General features: G+C 45.7%; 1 protein-coding gene across 2 annotated transcripts in view; it reads right to left on the bottom strand.

Annotated features, from left to right (window-relative positions):
• Rnf150 (ring finger protein 150) overlaps window positions 1-14,417 on the bottom strand; it is a 222,625-nt gene that overhangs the window by 45,352 nt on the left and 162,856 nt on the right. For both annotated transcript variants that reach the window (XM_013354611.2, XM_026777260.1), the window contains exon 5: window positions 5,926-6,022. In XM_013354611.2, the coding sequence (XP_013210065.2) occupies window positions 5,926-6,022 (97 nt within the window). The remainder of the gene's footprint in view (window positions 1-5,925; window positions 6,023-14,417) is intronic.

The following is a 14,417-nucleotide window of genomic DNA, read 5'->3' as shown; positions in this document are numbered from 1 at the left end:
CACCAACAACCACAGCATCTACAATAACAACATCAACAACCACAGCATCTATAACTACATCCACAACAGTATCAATAACCACAACACGAACCACAACATCAGCAACCATAGTAAGACTAACAACAACAACATCTCCAGCAACAAGTCCAGCAACAACCACATCTATCATCACCACCCCACAGCAAAACAACTGCAGCAGAGGTCTGAGTGTTCTCTGTGTGTAAAGAACGGGGTGTAAGAGTCGCCGCGAGCAAACACACTGCACAGTCTAACTCAACTTGTTCTGTCCTCACCATCCATCAGCCTTTGGAGACAGAGAACACACGTGTGCCCTTAGCTCGGTGTTTCATCTTATACTATCCCTCTGCTTAGGATGACATATGTCTACTGCCCTCCTGTTTCCTTCTTATGGTTTCAAACTGACCCGTGGTGATTGCTAATGTCTCTTTAATTCCCAACAATGTCACCATTTCTAAGGAGGGCTCCCTCCCAAGCAGGGGTCTTTGATCCTGTGGGGCCTCATGTGGCACTTGGGTCTGCGGTTATTTGTCAGTGCCCTGTTTTCTCACCACTGTTCACAAGAATTACAATGAGAAGCACCCACAGCATCTTGGTTTTGGTTCCCAGGCTTTCACATCATGCCACAATGATTAGACGCTCAGCAAATATTGATTGGAGTATTTTATCTGAGTCTCAGATTTCTGCTCTCAAAAGCGGGAGCATATTAAAATCTCGCCAAGATCAATGATGGGGGGATTTTAGAAAATACCTTAAGGACTATAAAGTTCTGTGAAAAACTGAGATATGCTCTGTAAAGGTATTTATTAAGCAAAATACCTAAACTGGTGTGAAAGAGACTGCAGAGACAGACTATATCCGTGCTAGAGACATCATTCTGCTACACAGTAACGTAAAGTGGATTTCTTGGATGATAGCCTGTTATAAGGAATATTTTCAGTTTAATACCCTTACCTGATGGGAATGAAAACTGCTGTTTTAAAGTGGTTTCTTATACTCCATGGGTATAACTGGGCTGGAATGCATTGGTGAACGCTACGTGGTTTTATTACAGACTTAATTGTAAAACTTTTTTAATGAATGAGTGAGTGAAATAGTGTTTGTAAAGTTATTAAATTTCTTGACAAAAAGTAAAAAAACAAACAAAAACAAAACACCTAAGGGCAGGGTGTTGGGTGGAAGGGGTGTCACCAAGGGCAGACAGTGAGTCACTGTCACAAGCACAAACAGCCCACTGCAGGCATAAGCAGCAAGGACTTGTTCAGTCTTTGAAACTGTGACTCCTTGTTGACATTGGTGGCTCTCTTTTCCACACTCCAGCTTCAGCATAGTGCACTTTAACTAAGTTCTTATTTTGTGGGATAGGGGAAGATTTCCTCCACTCTTCAGGGAGAAGAGGAAGCAGAGATAGTTAGTGAGATCTCCATGACAACAAGGGCAACAACTTTGGCTTGGATGTAACAGGTCAATCTTGCAGGACCTCCCAATTTATAGTCAATCTACGTGGATAGTCAGAAACTTTTCTACTTCTTAAAAAACCCCCAAATCTTAGTGTTGAAAGGACTGTATCCAAGGCTATATGCTAATAAAGTTTGTCTAGGCACTGAAATTCAGGCAGCATGAGGAAAGTCCCCAGATAAATCAATGGCCAATAATTAGAAGCCTACAACTGCACTATCTACGCCAGATGTTCTTTCCAATGGTGGTTTGTGTCCAGTTCACATCTGGAGAACAATGATGGTGGGAGGTGCTTCCTGGCCTCGATGCCTGTGTCCTGAGAATTTGGAGGACTCACAAAAACTACTCTTTTGTAAGAGAGCCCTGCACCAGATGGGTAGGTGGGGGGTGAGGCATGGCAATGTCGGCCAAGGGGAGACAGCTGGAAATAACGAACCCTTCCACTGGAGCTCACTTTACAGGCACATGAAGTTATCCGGAATAAAGAAATTAAAAAGACCCCTTCCTTCTCCCCTTAAGATTTCTTTTGACAAAATCTTATGGGAAAATATGCATTGCTATGAGGGTTTCCTCAATCAGGAGATGTACTCTCATTTTGCCATTGTGGGAAAGTACAAAAATACAAACTGTCCCCAGCTCTTGGATTGTGACTCATGTTTACTTGTCTATTACCACAGGTGGTCCATATGCGCTGAGCCAAAAATAACAAAAATACAAACAGATGCAGTATACCTAACTGTCTGTACTCTAATACTCGGATGGGTCGAATTCATGATGAAGTCATTCCTGAGCTGACACTCTTGCAAGGAGACGTGGCGTGTAGTTTGTCTGTGTAGTTTTGAGACCAAAGGCATTCAAGGCTCTGAAGGGCTCCAGTTCTACAAGAGCCCCCAGCATCGTCGGAGATCCAGAGACAAAGGACCAGCAGATGTCAGTGTGCAGGGACGGGCTCCTCCCAATGGTTCTTATAATAACCCGTGTTATTTTAAGGTGTTATTAAAATTCCAGTGTGGGAGTGTACACCTGGAATACCAGAAATTCCTGGGAGCTGAGGCAGGAGGATCACAAGTTTGAGACTAGCCTGGGTTGCCTGCCTAGGGAGATTCTGTAGAAAAGTAAACTAAATTAAACTAAACTTGAGCTTAGAGTATAGGGAAAAATTAAGACCATTTCTTTAAACTGCCTTAAAGAAATGTTGGTTTAAGATAGGGTTCCTAATGAACACAGCTGTATGCTGAACCAATCATACGCAAAGTTTAAGAATGAAATAAATGTTTGTATTGAAGCATTTTAGGCATAGTGCTACCTGATAACAGCATGATGGGATGGAACCAAACCCCAAGTTCCTCCCAGATCCTGAATCTGTCTTCAGCAAGACAAAAGAGAGCCCTGGGAGGCAGAAGGGAAGCCATATGGCTTGATGCTTCTAGGCAGCCACACAGTGCGCATGCTCATCTTTCACGGGGACGTTCTGTTCTGTGGGGTGTGTGTGTGGATGTACCATGTTCTTCATGGCTCTTCAAAATCCTTGGCAAAGCCCAAAGATGCTACCGATGTTTATTTTTCTGTGAGCTGAGTGTGCTAAGTCACACAGCCTTGTCAGGCATCAGAGTTTCAGCCAGAGTGGCCAACTGCTAAAAGTTAAAACGCTATTTAGTTTGGGAGTAAGCCAAAAGGCCACTCAGTATTTCTATTTTAGAAAAATTAACATCAATATTTGGAATTCAGTTAGAAGTAGCTTCTGGAGAAATTATACTTCCATGGGGGAAAAAAAATCTGGAATCAAATATTCAGTACAGAGTTTAAGCACAGAGCAAGGGTTTCTTTGTTTTCTTGTCCTGACCAAAGGGAGAAGTTCTGGCTGTGAGGAAGGCTGCGAGACCATTCTGAGTCACAGGGGTATGTGAAATGGTGCACATGCCTACATGCATGCATGTAAGTGTACAACACACCTATGTAAGCGCATACATGCATGCATGCAAGTGTACAACACACCTATGTAAGCGCATACATGCAAGCTCAAAATGCACACATGAAAGAAAATATGTTCACACACGTCAACACACACTCCTACACATCCAAGCCCACTCTTGCAGGGACGTGAGGACTCACATACACACATTGCTGCAATCACATGCAAGCATGCAAGTGAGAGACTAGGAGTTAGATAGATGTCCTTGTAGGCAGACAGAGAGTGAGAGGGGCCATGGCTTGGTAATAAACTGTGAATTTCCAAGATGGTCAGCTTGTTTCCCTCATGTTTCCTTGTGTACTTCTTGGTGGCCTGGCTATTTCCTATCCTCCTCAGACCAGAAAGGACGACACCCAGCAGCTGGTGTCTCACCAGCTCCCCTCTGAAGCATCTGCCTGATGGTGTTTGTCTCCTACTAGCAGGTCCCCTGCTGACGGACAGATGACCAGGTTAGACACTATCACACAGCAGCTGTGGTCCAATCAGTCATCCTGTCTGTCTTTAAACTGACAGACCCTAAAGTCGGGGAGGAAACTCTTCAGAGGCTTCAAAAGCCCCCAGCCTGGAGAAGCGACTGGATTTTTGATTTTTTTTTTCGGGTCCCCACTCTGTTGTGAGTCTTTTTTTTTTTGGTGTGTGTGTGTCTGCTGTGTGCATGCGTTTCTTCAGCCCCCATCATTGCCTTCCTTCCCCAGCTGATTCTGTCTGCGCACCTTGAGATTTCTCTCTGCCACCTGTTTTGCTTCAGATAGTTCCTACTTTTTGGGTTCTTTAATGGGCAGAGAAGACAAACTCTATCAAGTGGGGGGGAGCACACACATGATGCACATAATATGCAATAATAGACATACACATGTACACATCCAGTTGCACACACATATCCATGCAAATGCATCCGTGCATCTATGCAAGTGCACACACTTGCAAGCAAACATGTGCACATTCTCCTTCTTCCTTAAAATAATCCGTTACAGCCAGAGCCGTGAAAGGCAGCCACCAGCCTCTGGTAGGTATGTCTTCTCATGTTCCACACTCACTGTGGCTGGCTTAGCCTTGAAAGCACTGCGCACGCACAACTCTGGTCTGAAAATTTAGTGCATAGTGTCTATAATCTAACTCAAAGCCCCGGCCTCTCAAGATTTGTGTTTCGTGGATCCACTGCCATTGAGACCACTGGCACAGGGCAGTCAAGCCAGCCAAAGCAGGTTCTTATAACACTCCCGGGACACATTGTCCAACAGAGTCCCCTGATAATGTCTCATTAGCCCTTCGGCATGCGAGAGCACTCTGATAGGTGATCTGGCTCTCATTCTTCAGTGACATCCTGGGGCTGTTAGCATTCTCTTTACTCTTTGTCATAATGGCAAGGAGTGGCGGTAGACAGGTGGCAGCAAGGAGGGGCTGCATGGGCAGGGCTAAGCTGCGTGGGCAGGGCTGAACTGGTTTCTATGCTCTGGTTGGAGGCTCCTTTCAGACAGTGCCTATGGCTTCCTTGCATCTCCCCATGTTTTTGGATTTGTTGGTCTGGCTTGCTTCCTGTGCTCATCAGCCCAGAGAGGACGACACCCAGCAGCTGGTGTCTCATTGACTACTACTCGTGGTATTCATTTGATATAATCCTGGGAAAGGCTTTCCCTGGATCGGCAAGCCAGCTGGCAGGCTTCTGACCTCAGGGAGAGCCACTAGACATCAGAAAACACATGACTGGGCTGGAGAAATGGCTCAGAGGTTAAGAGCATTGCCCGCTCTTCCAAAGGTCCTGAGTTCAATTCCCAGCAACCACATGGTGGCTGACAACCATCTGTAATGAGGTCTGGTGCCCTCTTCTGGCTTGCAGGGATACACACAGAATATTGTATACATTATATATATATATATATATATATATATATATATATATATATATATATTTTTTTTTTTTAAAAAGAAAACACATGACTTTGAGAAACATCTGACGGCACAGTTGGATTTACGTGGCTCTGACTTGGCTTCTTCTTTGCTTAAAGTCTCCAGAGATGTGAATCTAGTAGATGCTTTGAGTTGCATCCTTGGTCTTGGTCCTCACCTCCAATGGGTGGGAGGGAATAATCCCCCTGCCCTCCCCCCACCCCCGAAAGCTTGGTGATCAGGAGGCTGCAAGTGCCCAAACCCTGGCATGTAGCTCTCCTTGAGTACAAAGCAGGTAGGGTAACCAAAGAGGTCATTAGTGTTCAGCTGACCCATTGTATCTCTTCTGTGTGCCACCTGCCCTTGAAGACACCTATGAGCTATGCAAGCAGCACCTCCCTTGGCTCACAGGCAAAGGTGGACATGGTGTGATCAGAGGGAGCAAAGGTGCCAAGAGGAATGCCCGAACACAGAGTTCATCGGGTGATGTCAACAGGGGCACGGACAACCCAGAGAAGACGTTTTCTTCCTGCTTTGGGGACAACGTGAGAAGACAGACATGACGAGGCTACGGGCTGCGCTGTGCTTACCGGGATCCCTAGGGCTTTAAGAATGTTCATCTTGCACATGGGACAGGTGCGATGGTCTAGAAGCCAGGGGTCAACACAGGACTTGTGGAAAAGATGCCTGGAATGAGAACCATACGTCTTAGAGCAGTGGTAACCAAGGCACTCCCTAGACTGCTACAGCCCACGGACTGGTCCAGGGTCCCTCTCCTGACAAGTGGCAAAGTTAGGACTCTGGGACCAAAGCCTTTCTTTGTGCTAATTGACCTCAGATCTGTCTGGAACACCAGAGTGCCCCATAAGGTTTGCGACTGGCTCTTCCAAGATGTTTTTCAAAAGGCAGAGACTCTGGAAACAGGGATCTCCTCTCTCTTGGTGGCAGGAATACAAGCGGGGGAAACTCTCCTGCAGGATGACTTGAGAAAGGCATGTGTCCCCTTCTCTCCCACTCCAAGTTTATTTTGTGACCACCAGAAGATGACTGTAAAGTAAAGGGTGATTTCTATTCATATCTGGGCATCTAACACAGAAGGGAATAGCGGCCCCCAGAAACAGTAGCACAAAGGACATGCTGTGCTGGCCTGGTAGCCTGGTGGTTGTCAAGTCAGAAGATGCAGTGAAGGGGCCTATGGTTTCACTGTGGGTGATATAACCATCTGTACAGCGTTATATTCAGCTCCACTGTCACTCTCAAATGGCAGTGGCTATAAGGCCTGGTCAGCCTGGTGCATGAAGGGCATATGAAGACAGCCTCCTATCTGAACTTCCAACGTGTCTCAGGAACTGGCTTGGAGACTCCGTGGGTTATGTGCATCAAAAGATTTCCCACTCCAAAGACTCCCCATGGGCAGAAAGTGGCAGGATTTCCCATCTGGGTCAAGAAGAACCAGAACTTTGTGTTTTCAGTGGGAAGGCTCACTTAGAACATTTCATCCCCGTCTGAATCTTTTCAGTTCTATAAAAAAAATTACTCTAAGCTAACTAGGGAGGTTCAGGAAGCAGCCGGCCTGTGGAGTGACCTGCAGACGAACTCAGATTCTGAGGGTGATGAAGTGATCTGTGGACTAAGACCAGGCCTGAGAGAGTTCAGCTGGTGATGTCTCTGCTGTGTAAGTTTGAGGACTCCAGGCTGATTCCCCCTCCTGCCGTGTGTGTAAAGGACCAGGTGTGGTAGCTGCGCTTGTCATCTTTGCACACACTGGTGAGGCAGAGGCAACTGGAGCCCTAGGGCCCCCTGTCCAGCCAGCCCAGCATGAAGAATAGCAAGCTCCAGGTCTCAGAGGGAAATCTTGTCTCCTGAGACACAGCACTGGTGGTTGAGCCTAGGCCTCCAGAAGCACTCACACACACGCGCGAACATGCACACAGAACATGCACGCCCCCAGAACTGAAGCCCCGGGAGGAGCACGTCAGAAAGGGAAGAATAGTGGGCTGCACGGTTCTATTTCCAGCCTGCTGCTCTGGACGCCCTGCAGACGCAAGCTTGGGAACTTGATTTCAGGTGCTCCTCCATTAATCAGGATATAAGCCAACAATCCAGGTCAACATTGAGACTGTTGGTGACCTGGCTCCTTTCCTAAGGCAAAGGCTGATAAAATAAATACCTGAAATGAAGCCAAATGTCAGGAGATTGCTGGCTGAAAATTACCTGACGACTACACAGAGTTTGGGGTGGGGTTCCCAAGAGAAGACTGACCAGAGTTTAGGTACGTGGAAAGCTGAGTGGCAGTCACCCCACATTTGAAGGGGAGAGAAGAAGAAAGTTCTTGGAGAATGAGGGGTCCAATCAAAATGGCTCCTGGACCACCCTGTGCTGGAAGCTGGCCAGACTTGCTGAAGCACTGTAGAGAAGGAGGATCTCACTGTTAGGACAGGCTGTCTGACACCCACGCCTTATGAAGCTGCTCCTTGTCCTCCCAAGGAAATGCTGATCCCCTCAGGTTCAGGATCCACACTGAGGGTGCAAGGTTCTTGTCTAAACCTGTTAACCCATTGTGTGTCACTGCTGGAAGAAGCCAGCCATTTCAGTCCCATTGACTACTCCTGGGTAGCGGATCTGTCACTGTTTTTTTTTTTTTTCTATCACATGTGTGGAAGACCTGACGGCAGTAGAACCAACTGTTAGCACTCCTTTTTTTTCTTTTTCTTTTCTTTTTTTTTTCTTTTCTTTCTTTTTTTTTTTGGATTTTTGAGACAGGGTTTCTCCGTAGCTTTTGGTTCCTGTCCTGGAACTAGCTCTTGTAGACCAGGCTGGCCTAGAACTCACAGAGATCCACCTGCCTCCTGAGTGCTAGGATTAAAGGCGTGCGCCACCACCACCCAGCCTGTTAGCACTTCTTAACACTTACACAGGTTTCTTAATGTCCTCGACCACCTGTGAAATGGGAATGTGTCTGTTCAAGCATGGTGGACTGGAGCCACGTGCCCACAGGAGCCAGAGGTCCTCACATTGCTCTTAAACCAGTGTCTCCTCAGCAAGGCTAAGTTGCCCGACTGTCAATCAGCACTGCTCAGGAATTGCTGTGAAGACGTGGGTAGATATTCTTCTGGTCTAGGTGAGCCTTGTCCAAGCATTTTAAGGGTCTCAGTAAAACCGTTTTCCTGGAGAAGTTATTCTGCCTTGGAAACTGAAACATCAACTCCTGCCCAAAAGTGTGCAGCCCAAGGCCCAGCCTACAGACCAACCTCAGACCCAACAGCTCTACACCCAAGCAATCCAAATCCTTGAAACCTCCCCATCTCTTTTCTCTTTGTATGAACCCCCCATCTTTCTTCCTGACATCCATCTCTGTGGTTCCCACTGGTTCCGTTTCTCTGCAGACCCCTCCCTCCCTCCATCCCCCCCTACCTCCCTCTTTCCCTCCCTCCCTCCCTTTCCCTCTCTCTCTCCCTTTCTTTTTCAAATGTGGCCTCCCATTGATGATCTTTGTGATTTTTCTTCATTACTGCAGCAGCATCTACAATGCTCCCCGGGCTGCCAGGCCTTCTCTGTTCTCTCCATCCTACTCACGGATGCCAGGTTTGTCTTCTGAAAATAGAGCGCTCATTACGTCACTCCCCCCTTCATTCTGTTCTGTGCTGGAGCTGAATACACAGATGACTAAGACAAGGTCTCCCCCTTCACGGAGGTGCCACAGTTCCCTGGCAGTTCCATCTTAGACACGGAGGAAAACTGTCGAGAGGCCACGCTCCGAGACTGGAGGTTTCCTCTCTTTTCACTCTTAGGCAAGTTGTCTTAGCTCTCCAAGGCTCAGTTATAACTGGTCATCTTATGGGAATGGGGTTTGTAAGTGAATCAGTCTCTCTCCTCTCTGTCTCTCTCTCTGTCTCTCTCTGTCTCTCTGTCTCTCTGTCTCTCTGTCTCTCTCTCTCTGTCTCTCTCTCTGTCTGTCTCTCTGTCTGTCTCTCTGTCTGTCTCTCTCTCTGTCTCTCTCTGTCTCTCTCTCTCTCTCTGTCTCTCTCTCTCTCTCTCTCTCTCTCTCTCTCTGTCTCTCTGTCTCTCTCTCCCCCTGCCCTCCCCATGGGGTTTAAATAGTGCTGGAGAAAAACCAACAAAACTAAAAGCAAAACAAAGCCAGATCAGATTTTCTCAAGGCTAACCTTTTTAAATTGCAGTGGAAGACACCGATAACTTTGCGAATGCAAGCTAGGAGGGAAATGCACGGCCCTCACTTTAAATTAGAGAAAGGCTCTGTCCTTAGAACTTGACCCTGGTCTAATTATATTATTTGGCTGGAGCAGCCCAGCCAGTTGGCAGCCGTCCTGTGTGTCTAGCTGATTAATGTGACCAGGGACCAGGACACTTGAATGCCATACATGATAGGGTCACTACAGGGCAGGATCTCTGCCCTGAGTCAGCTCTTGCTCTGTTATAGATGACACAAATGAGCACATGGAGGTCTCCCAGCCTGACTACCTTTTTCTGTGTTTCTTCCTTTAATCCCCTCATTAAGTGATACGTATCATTGGCTCTTACTGAGGGTAGTCAGAGAAAAATGGTTCAAAAACCTGAAGTAATGCGATTTTGACCAATGTGGAAAGTCCCTGTGATATCCATGGATTCAGTTCCACTATTTTAAATGAAGTTGTAATGCAGAAGTCATGGCTTTGACACACACACCTGCCTTCGGGTGTGAGCGTGTTATGTACACAACACCTGGATAAAGAGGCACATTGCTTTGTCACTCCAGAAAGTTCTTTCCTGTTCACAGTCAGCACACACCTCCATTCTGACCTCTGTCCCCAGAGGCCAGCTTTCCTTCTTATTAACTCCATGCATAAAGTAGGTATTTTTCCTGGGATATCTTGTGCTCAGAATGATGTTTCTCCAGTTTCTCTGTGCCTCGCTGAACACCAGCAACTTCTGCTGATGCTAAGTAGTCTTCCAGTGAGTGGATGCCCCCTAATTTGTTCGATGGTTTTCCTGAAGCTAGAGGTCTTCATATTCTGACATTATGAGCAACCACGGTCCAGTCATTTGTGTGAAAGTCTGTTTATAGACACATGTAGGCTTTCTCCTTGGGTACACATTTAAATATTGATATCTGAGACATGGTTTCCCGCTGAAGCTGGCTAGACTTGCTGAGCTCCTTGGGTTTACTCCTGCCTCTGTCCTTCCCAGCGCTGGGGCTGCACTACTGTGTCTTAGCTTTTTACTTATTTTAATGTGGTGCTGGGGATTCAAACTTAGGTTTTCATGAGACAGTTTTACCTGCGGAGACATCTCTAACCATTAAAACACACAGACTTTGTAACACAACCTTTAAAACCCCACTGATCAAAGGCACCGTAAAAATAAAATTTATTCAGGTGAGAAAAAGCATGATTTATCCCCCCTAAATGTTAGAACTAGTTAACACGTTTATCAATTTTAGACCACAGGACCCTTTCTAGTCTAACATTTCCAGCTAGGAACCATGGTCCAATTGATATCAACTTATATAAGTTACAAAACTGTGTTAGTGAAGAGTAATACCTCAGAGAAATAAAGCAAAACAAGGACTAAAATTATCTTAGTATTTGACTGTCAGAGGAGAGAGAGGCTTTATGAAGTAGGACTTCCTGGTTCCAGCTGGCACTAGTGGAAACACCCCTCCCCCAGGCTGCGAGGCAGCTGTCAATCATTACTATCTTCCAAGAAAGCAATCTGAGAAAACTCAAGATACTTCAGCATCACACTGGACCCAGTCAGTCGACTTTGAAGAGTATAGCCTTTGACAAAATTGAGAACTTCAAATTCCATGATTCCAGAATGATGAAGTATTAAATTAAGTACTGAGTGATGGGACTTAAATTAATCCGAAGAGTGGACTCTAATGCTACCACCTAATTGATTTTAAGTAATTTCTAAAGTTACAAGGAAAGGCTTACTTTTTAATGGCAACTGAGAAAATGAAGTGCAACTATAGCAATTGCTGACTCTCCAGTGTTTAAAATACGCACACAAGGTGTAGCGAGTGTGTTATAGACTTGATTTCACCCAGCACTGTTAGTGCTCAGAGTGAGGGTACTGTCTTTGTTAGTTTTTAAATATTTTTCTTGGTTTTCAAGAATTTTCCAAGTGAGCCATGGAACTCTTGAAAGTTACTTTTTAAAGAAAACAAAACAAAGTAAAGCAAAACAAAACAAAAAACCACATCTGGGCTGGTCAGATGGCAGAAAGAGAGGATGGGCCATGACAAGTTGTGTCCTCTGACCTCACCCAAGGGCCAATGCTGCATATGCACATGGTTCCTGCCCTAACCACAAATGATAAATGAAAATGTAAGCAATGCGATATCTATAAATAAATGACCATAAACAGAATGTGCTATAATCTAACTTGTAATAAGGGCATGATAGAATAAGTCAAATCTGATGTATATAGTTAATGGCCATCAGTCTTTTAAAGATTTAATTTTAATTACATGTATGTGTATAGGGGGGTACGCTCATATGATGTAGGTATCCTTGGAAGCCAGGGGCTTTGGATACTCCCAGAGCTGGTTTCGGAGAAAGTTGTGAGCTGCCAGACGCGGGTGTCAGGAACTGAACTTGCGCCCTCTGCAAGACAGTATGCACTCTCAGCCGCTGAGTCATTTCTACAGTCCTAGCCATGATAGGTTTTCCCAAACCAAGCAGCATAGAAAATATTTGTTCTGACCAGGAATATGCACGAGGGAGGGCGGGGTAAACTCAGCTCAGGCTGTCCCTGCCCCACTGGAAAATGCTCTCTTGTTTCCTGCTTTCTGAGAGACAGGTTCTTAACCAGAACCCCTGCATCGCAGCCTTTCGTAACATTCCTTTGCTCACAAAGGACTGGCCTTCCTGGCCTTGTGGACTCTCAAGACTTGGGCTCTTCTTATAGGAGGTCTGGCCCCTGGGTTTAAAATATTAAGGGCAGGTCTCTTTTGAATGCTTGAATCATTTGACTGTGATTCTTTCAAATTTCAAATATTAAAAGGATATGCTTTCTTTTACATCAGGTTAGACATTTTCATGATGGAGTAGTTATTATACACATGTTGTGCCTGCTCTTAGCACAAACGAGAGTCCCCTCCTGCCCTAGAAGGGGAGCCTGAATATCATAGTCTAACTTAATGTTACCTTTTACTGTCATTTGGGATCCGAGGCATGAACAACAACCTAAGTGTTTGGGGAGGGGACAATGGGTGGGCTCTGCTATGTATTTATTTATTTCTATGTAATGTGTGCATACATGTAGACATCTTCATGTGTGGGCACATGTGTGTGTATGTGTTCGTGGAGGCTTGAGTCTGACCCTGGATGTCTTTCTCAACTGCTCTTCACTTTGTCATTGAGGCGGCGTCTCTCAGTCGAACCCAGAGCTCGCAGATCCTGGTGCAGTAGCCGGCTTACTCTAGAGATCTGGTCTCTGCCTTCTGAAGGCTGGAATTACGGTGGGCCACTGTTCCTATTGGACTTTTATGTCAACTTTGGATCTGACCTCCATTTTCCTGCTTGTGCGGTACTTGCTTTACATGCTAAACTTCATCTCCACCTTGAATGGTTAGGTTATAAAGCCCAGGAAAGCTTGGAGAAAGCAACCACGGAAACCACGGAAACATTTGAGATCTGCTGAACAACTGTATGGTATGTGTGTTTGCCCTTATTCAGGAGGAGGTTTTGGTGTAGGTACTATATTTTCTCCCATAGGAGCTCAGTAAGTCTTATTAATTCAATACTAAAATGTTTAAGCTATAGGCAGGAAGGTCACTCTTTGGTTCATAGGGTACCTGCTCATCAGGAAGTTTTGCAGGTGGACTTGTCTCCTCTTTCTCTCATACTTTGTGCTCAGGGTGTGCCCTGGAGCCCTTGCTCTGGGTGGAGAAAACTGCTGCCTCTCCTTGGGGACAGGAGTTGTTGGAATACTGACGTGAGAGGTGAGGGGACCAGCAGATCTGTGTTCCAAACCTGCAACGGTGGCCCCAGCTGAGAAAGAAAGGCTGGTGGTTATCAACCGGCTCGTGGACAGGGCACATCTTGTCCATTGCAGACCTGTGGTATGTGAGCAACAGTCTACTGAAGATTCTGCTGAGACTGGAACATCAAATTTAGGCATGGACTTTTCATGAGCCCTCAAAAAAAAAAAAGGCTCCCATTTCATGTCTCCTGGCCTATCCCCTTCAGATCTTATCAGGCTTAGCATTATTATTTTTTTTTGTAAGTTAGGACATCCATCACCCTATTTATACATATGAACTTCCTTTGTTTCTTAACTTCTATGCACTTCCTGAACCACGTATTGTGGTTTTGACCTTGAAACATATTTGAGATAGTGTCTTGGGTACACCAGGCCAAGGTCCAAACTCACACTGTGGTCTGATGGCTTGGATCCTCCTACATCTACATGTGGGATGCTGGGATTGTGTATTTTAATTTTGCATATCGATTATCATTGTATTAAATCTCCATGTCATTTCTTTGAACACCAATACTGTTGGTCACATTCTTGTGTTTGTAAAAGCACTAACTTACACATCAACTTTTAAATCACAAACCAAGGAAAAGGTGTGATCAGCCTATGACCTAAACACCGAAAGACTCCTGTACTGATGAGCCACGCCCAAGTCCAGTCCTCCTAGAAAGAAGAGAAATATGCAGAACCCAGCCGTTAACCACTGAAAAAGGATCTTTGGCCACATCACCGGGTTGGGTGGATATTTTAGAACAGGAAGAATGGATGAAAGATTAAAATGATGAACCATTCTGGTCAAGGTCTCCTTCTCCCCAGAAAGATAAATTCCACCCTTGAGAGCCCGTCCTTGTGGGACAATGATTGAGGGACAGCGTAGAGGTGCTGCAATTTTTATTCAGATTTGAGTGAAGAGACGCAGCATATTTTAAATGCAAACAAGGGCAGACATGGCGGCCATTCAACACACTGAAAAGCAGGCCCCTGTGCTTTGCTGGTTTAGCTCCTAGTTTTTCTGGAATAGTCCACCCCCACCATCTATCCCTCCTGCCCCACGCCAACACCCTGCTTCAGACCTCTGAGGTATTCCATCTCTCTACAG

This window comes from Microtus ochrogaster, unplaced genomic scaffold (assembly GCF_000317375.1).
Source record: "Microtus ochrogaster isolate Prairie Vole_2 unplaced genomic scaffold, MicOch1.0 UNK51, whole genome shotgun sequence".
In the NCBI taxonomy this organism is placed as follows: Eukaryota; Metazoa; Chordata; class Mammalia; order Rodentia; family Cricetidae; genus Microtus; species Microtus ochrogaster.
The sequence above is the reverse complement of the archived record's forward strand: the minus strand, read 5'-3'. Positions and strand labels throughout refer to the sequence as shown.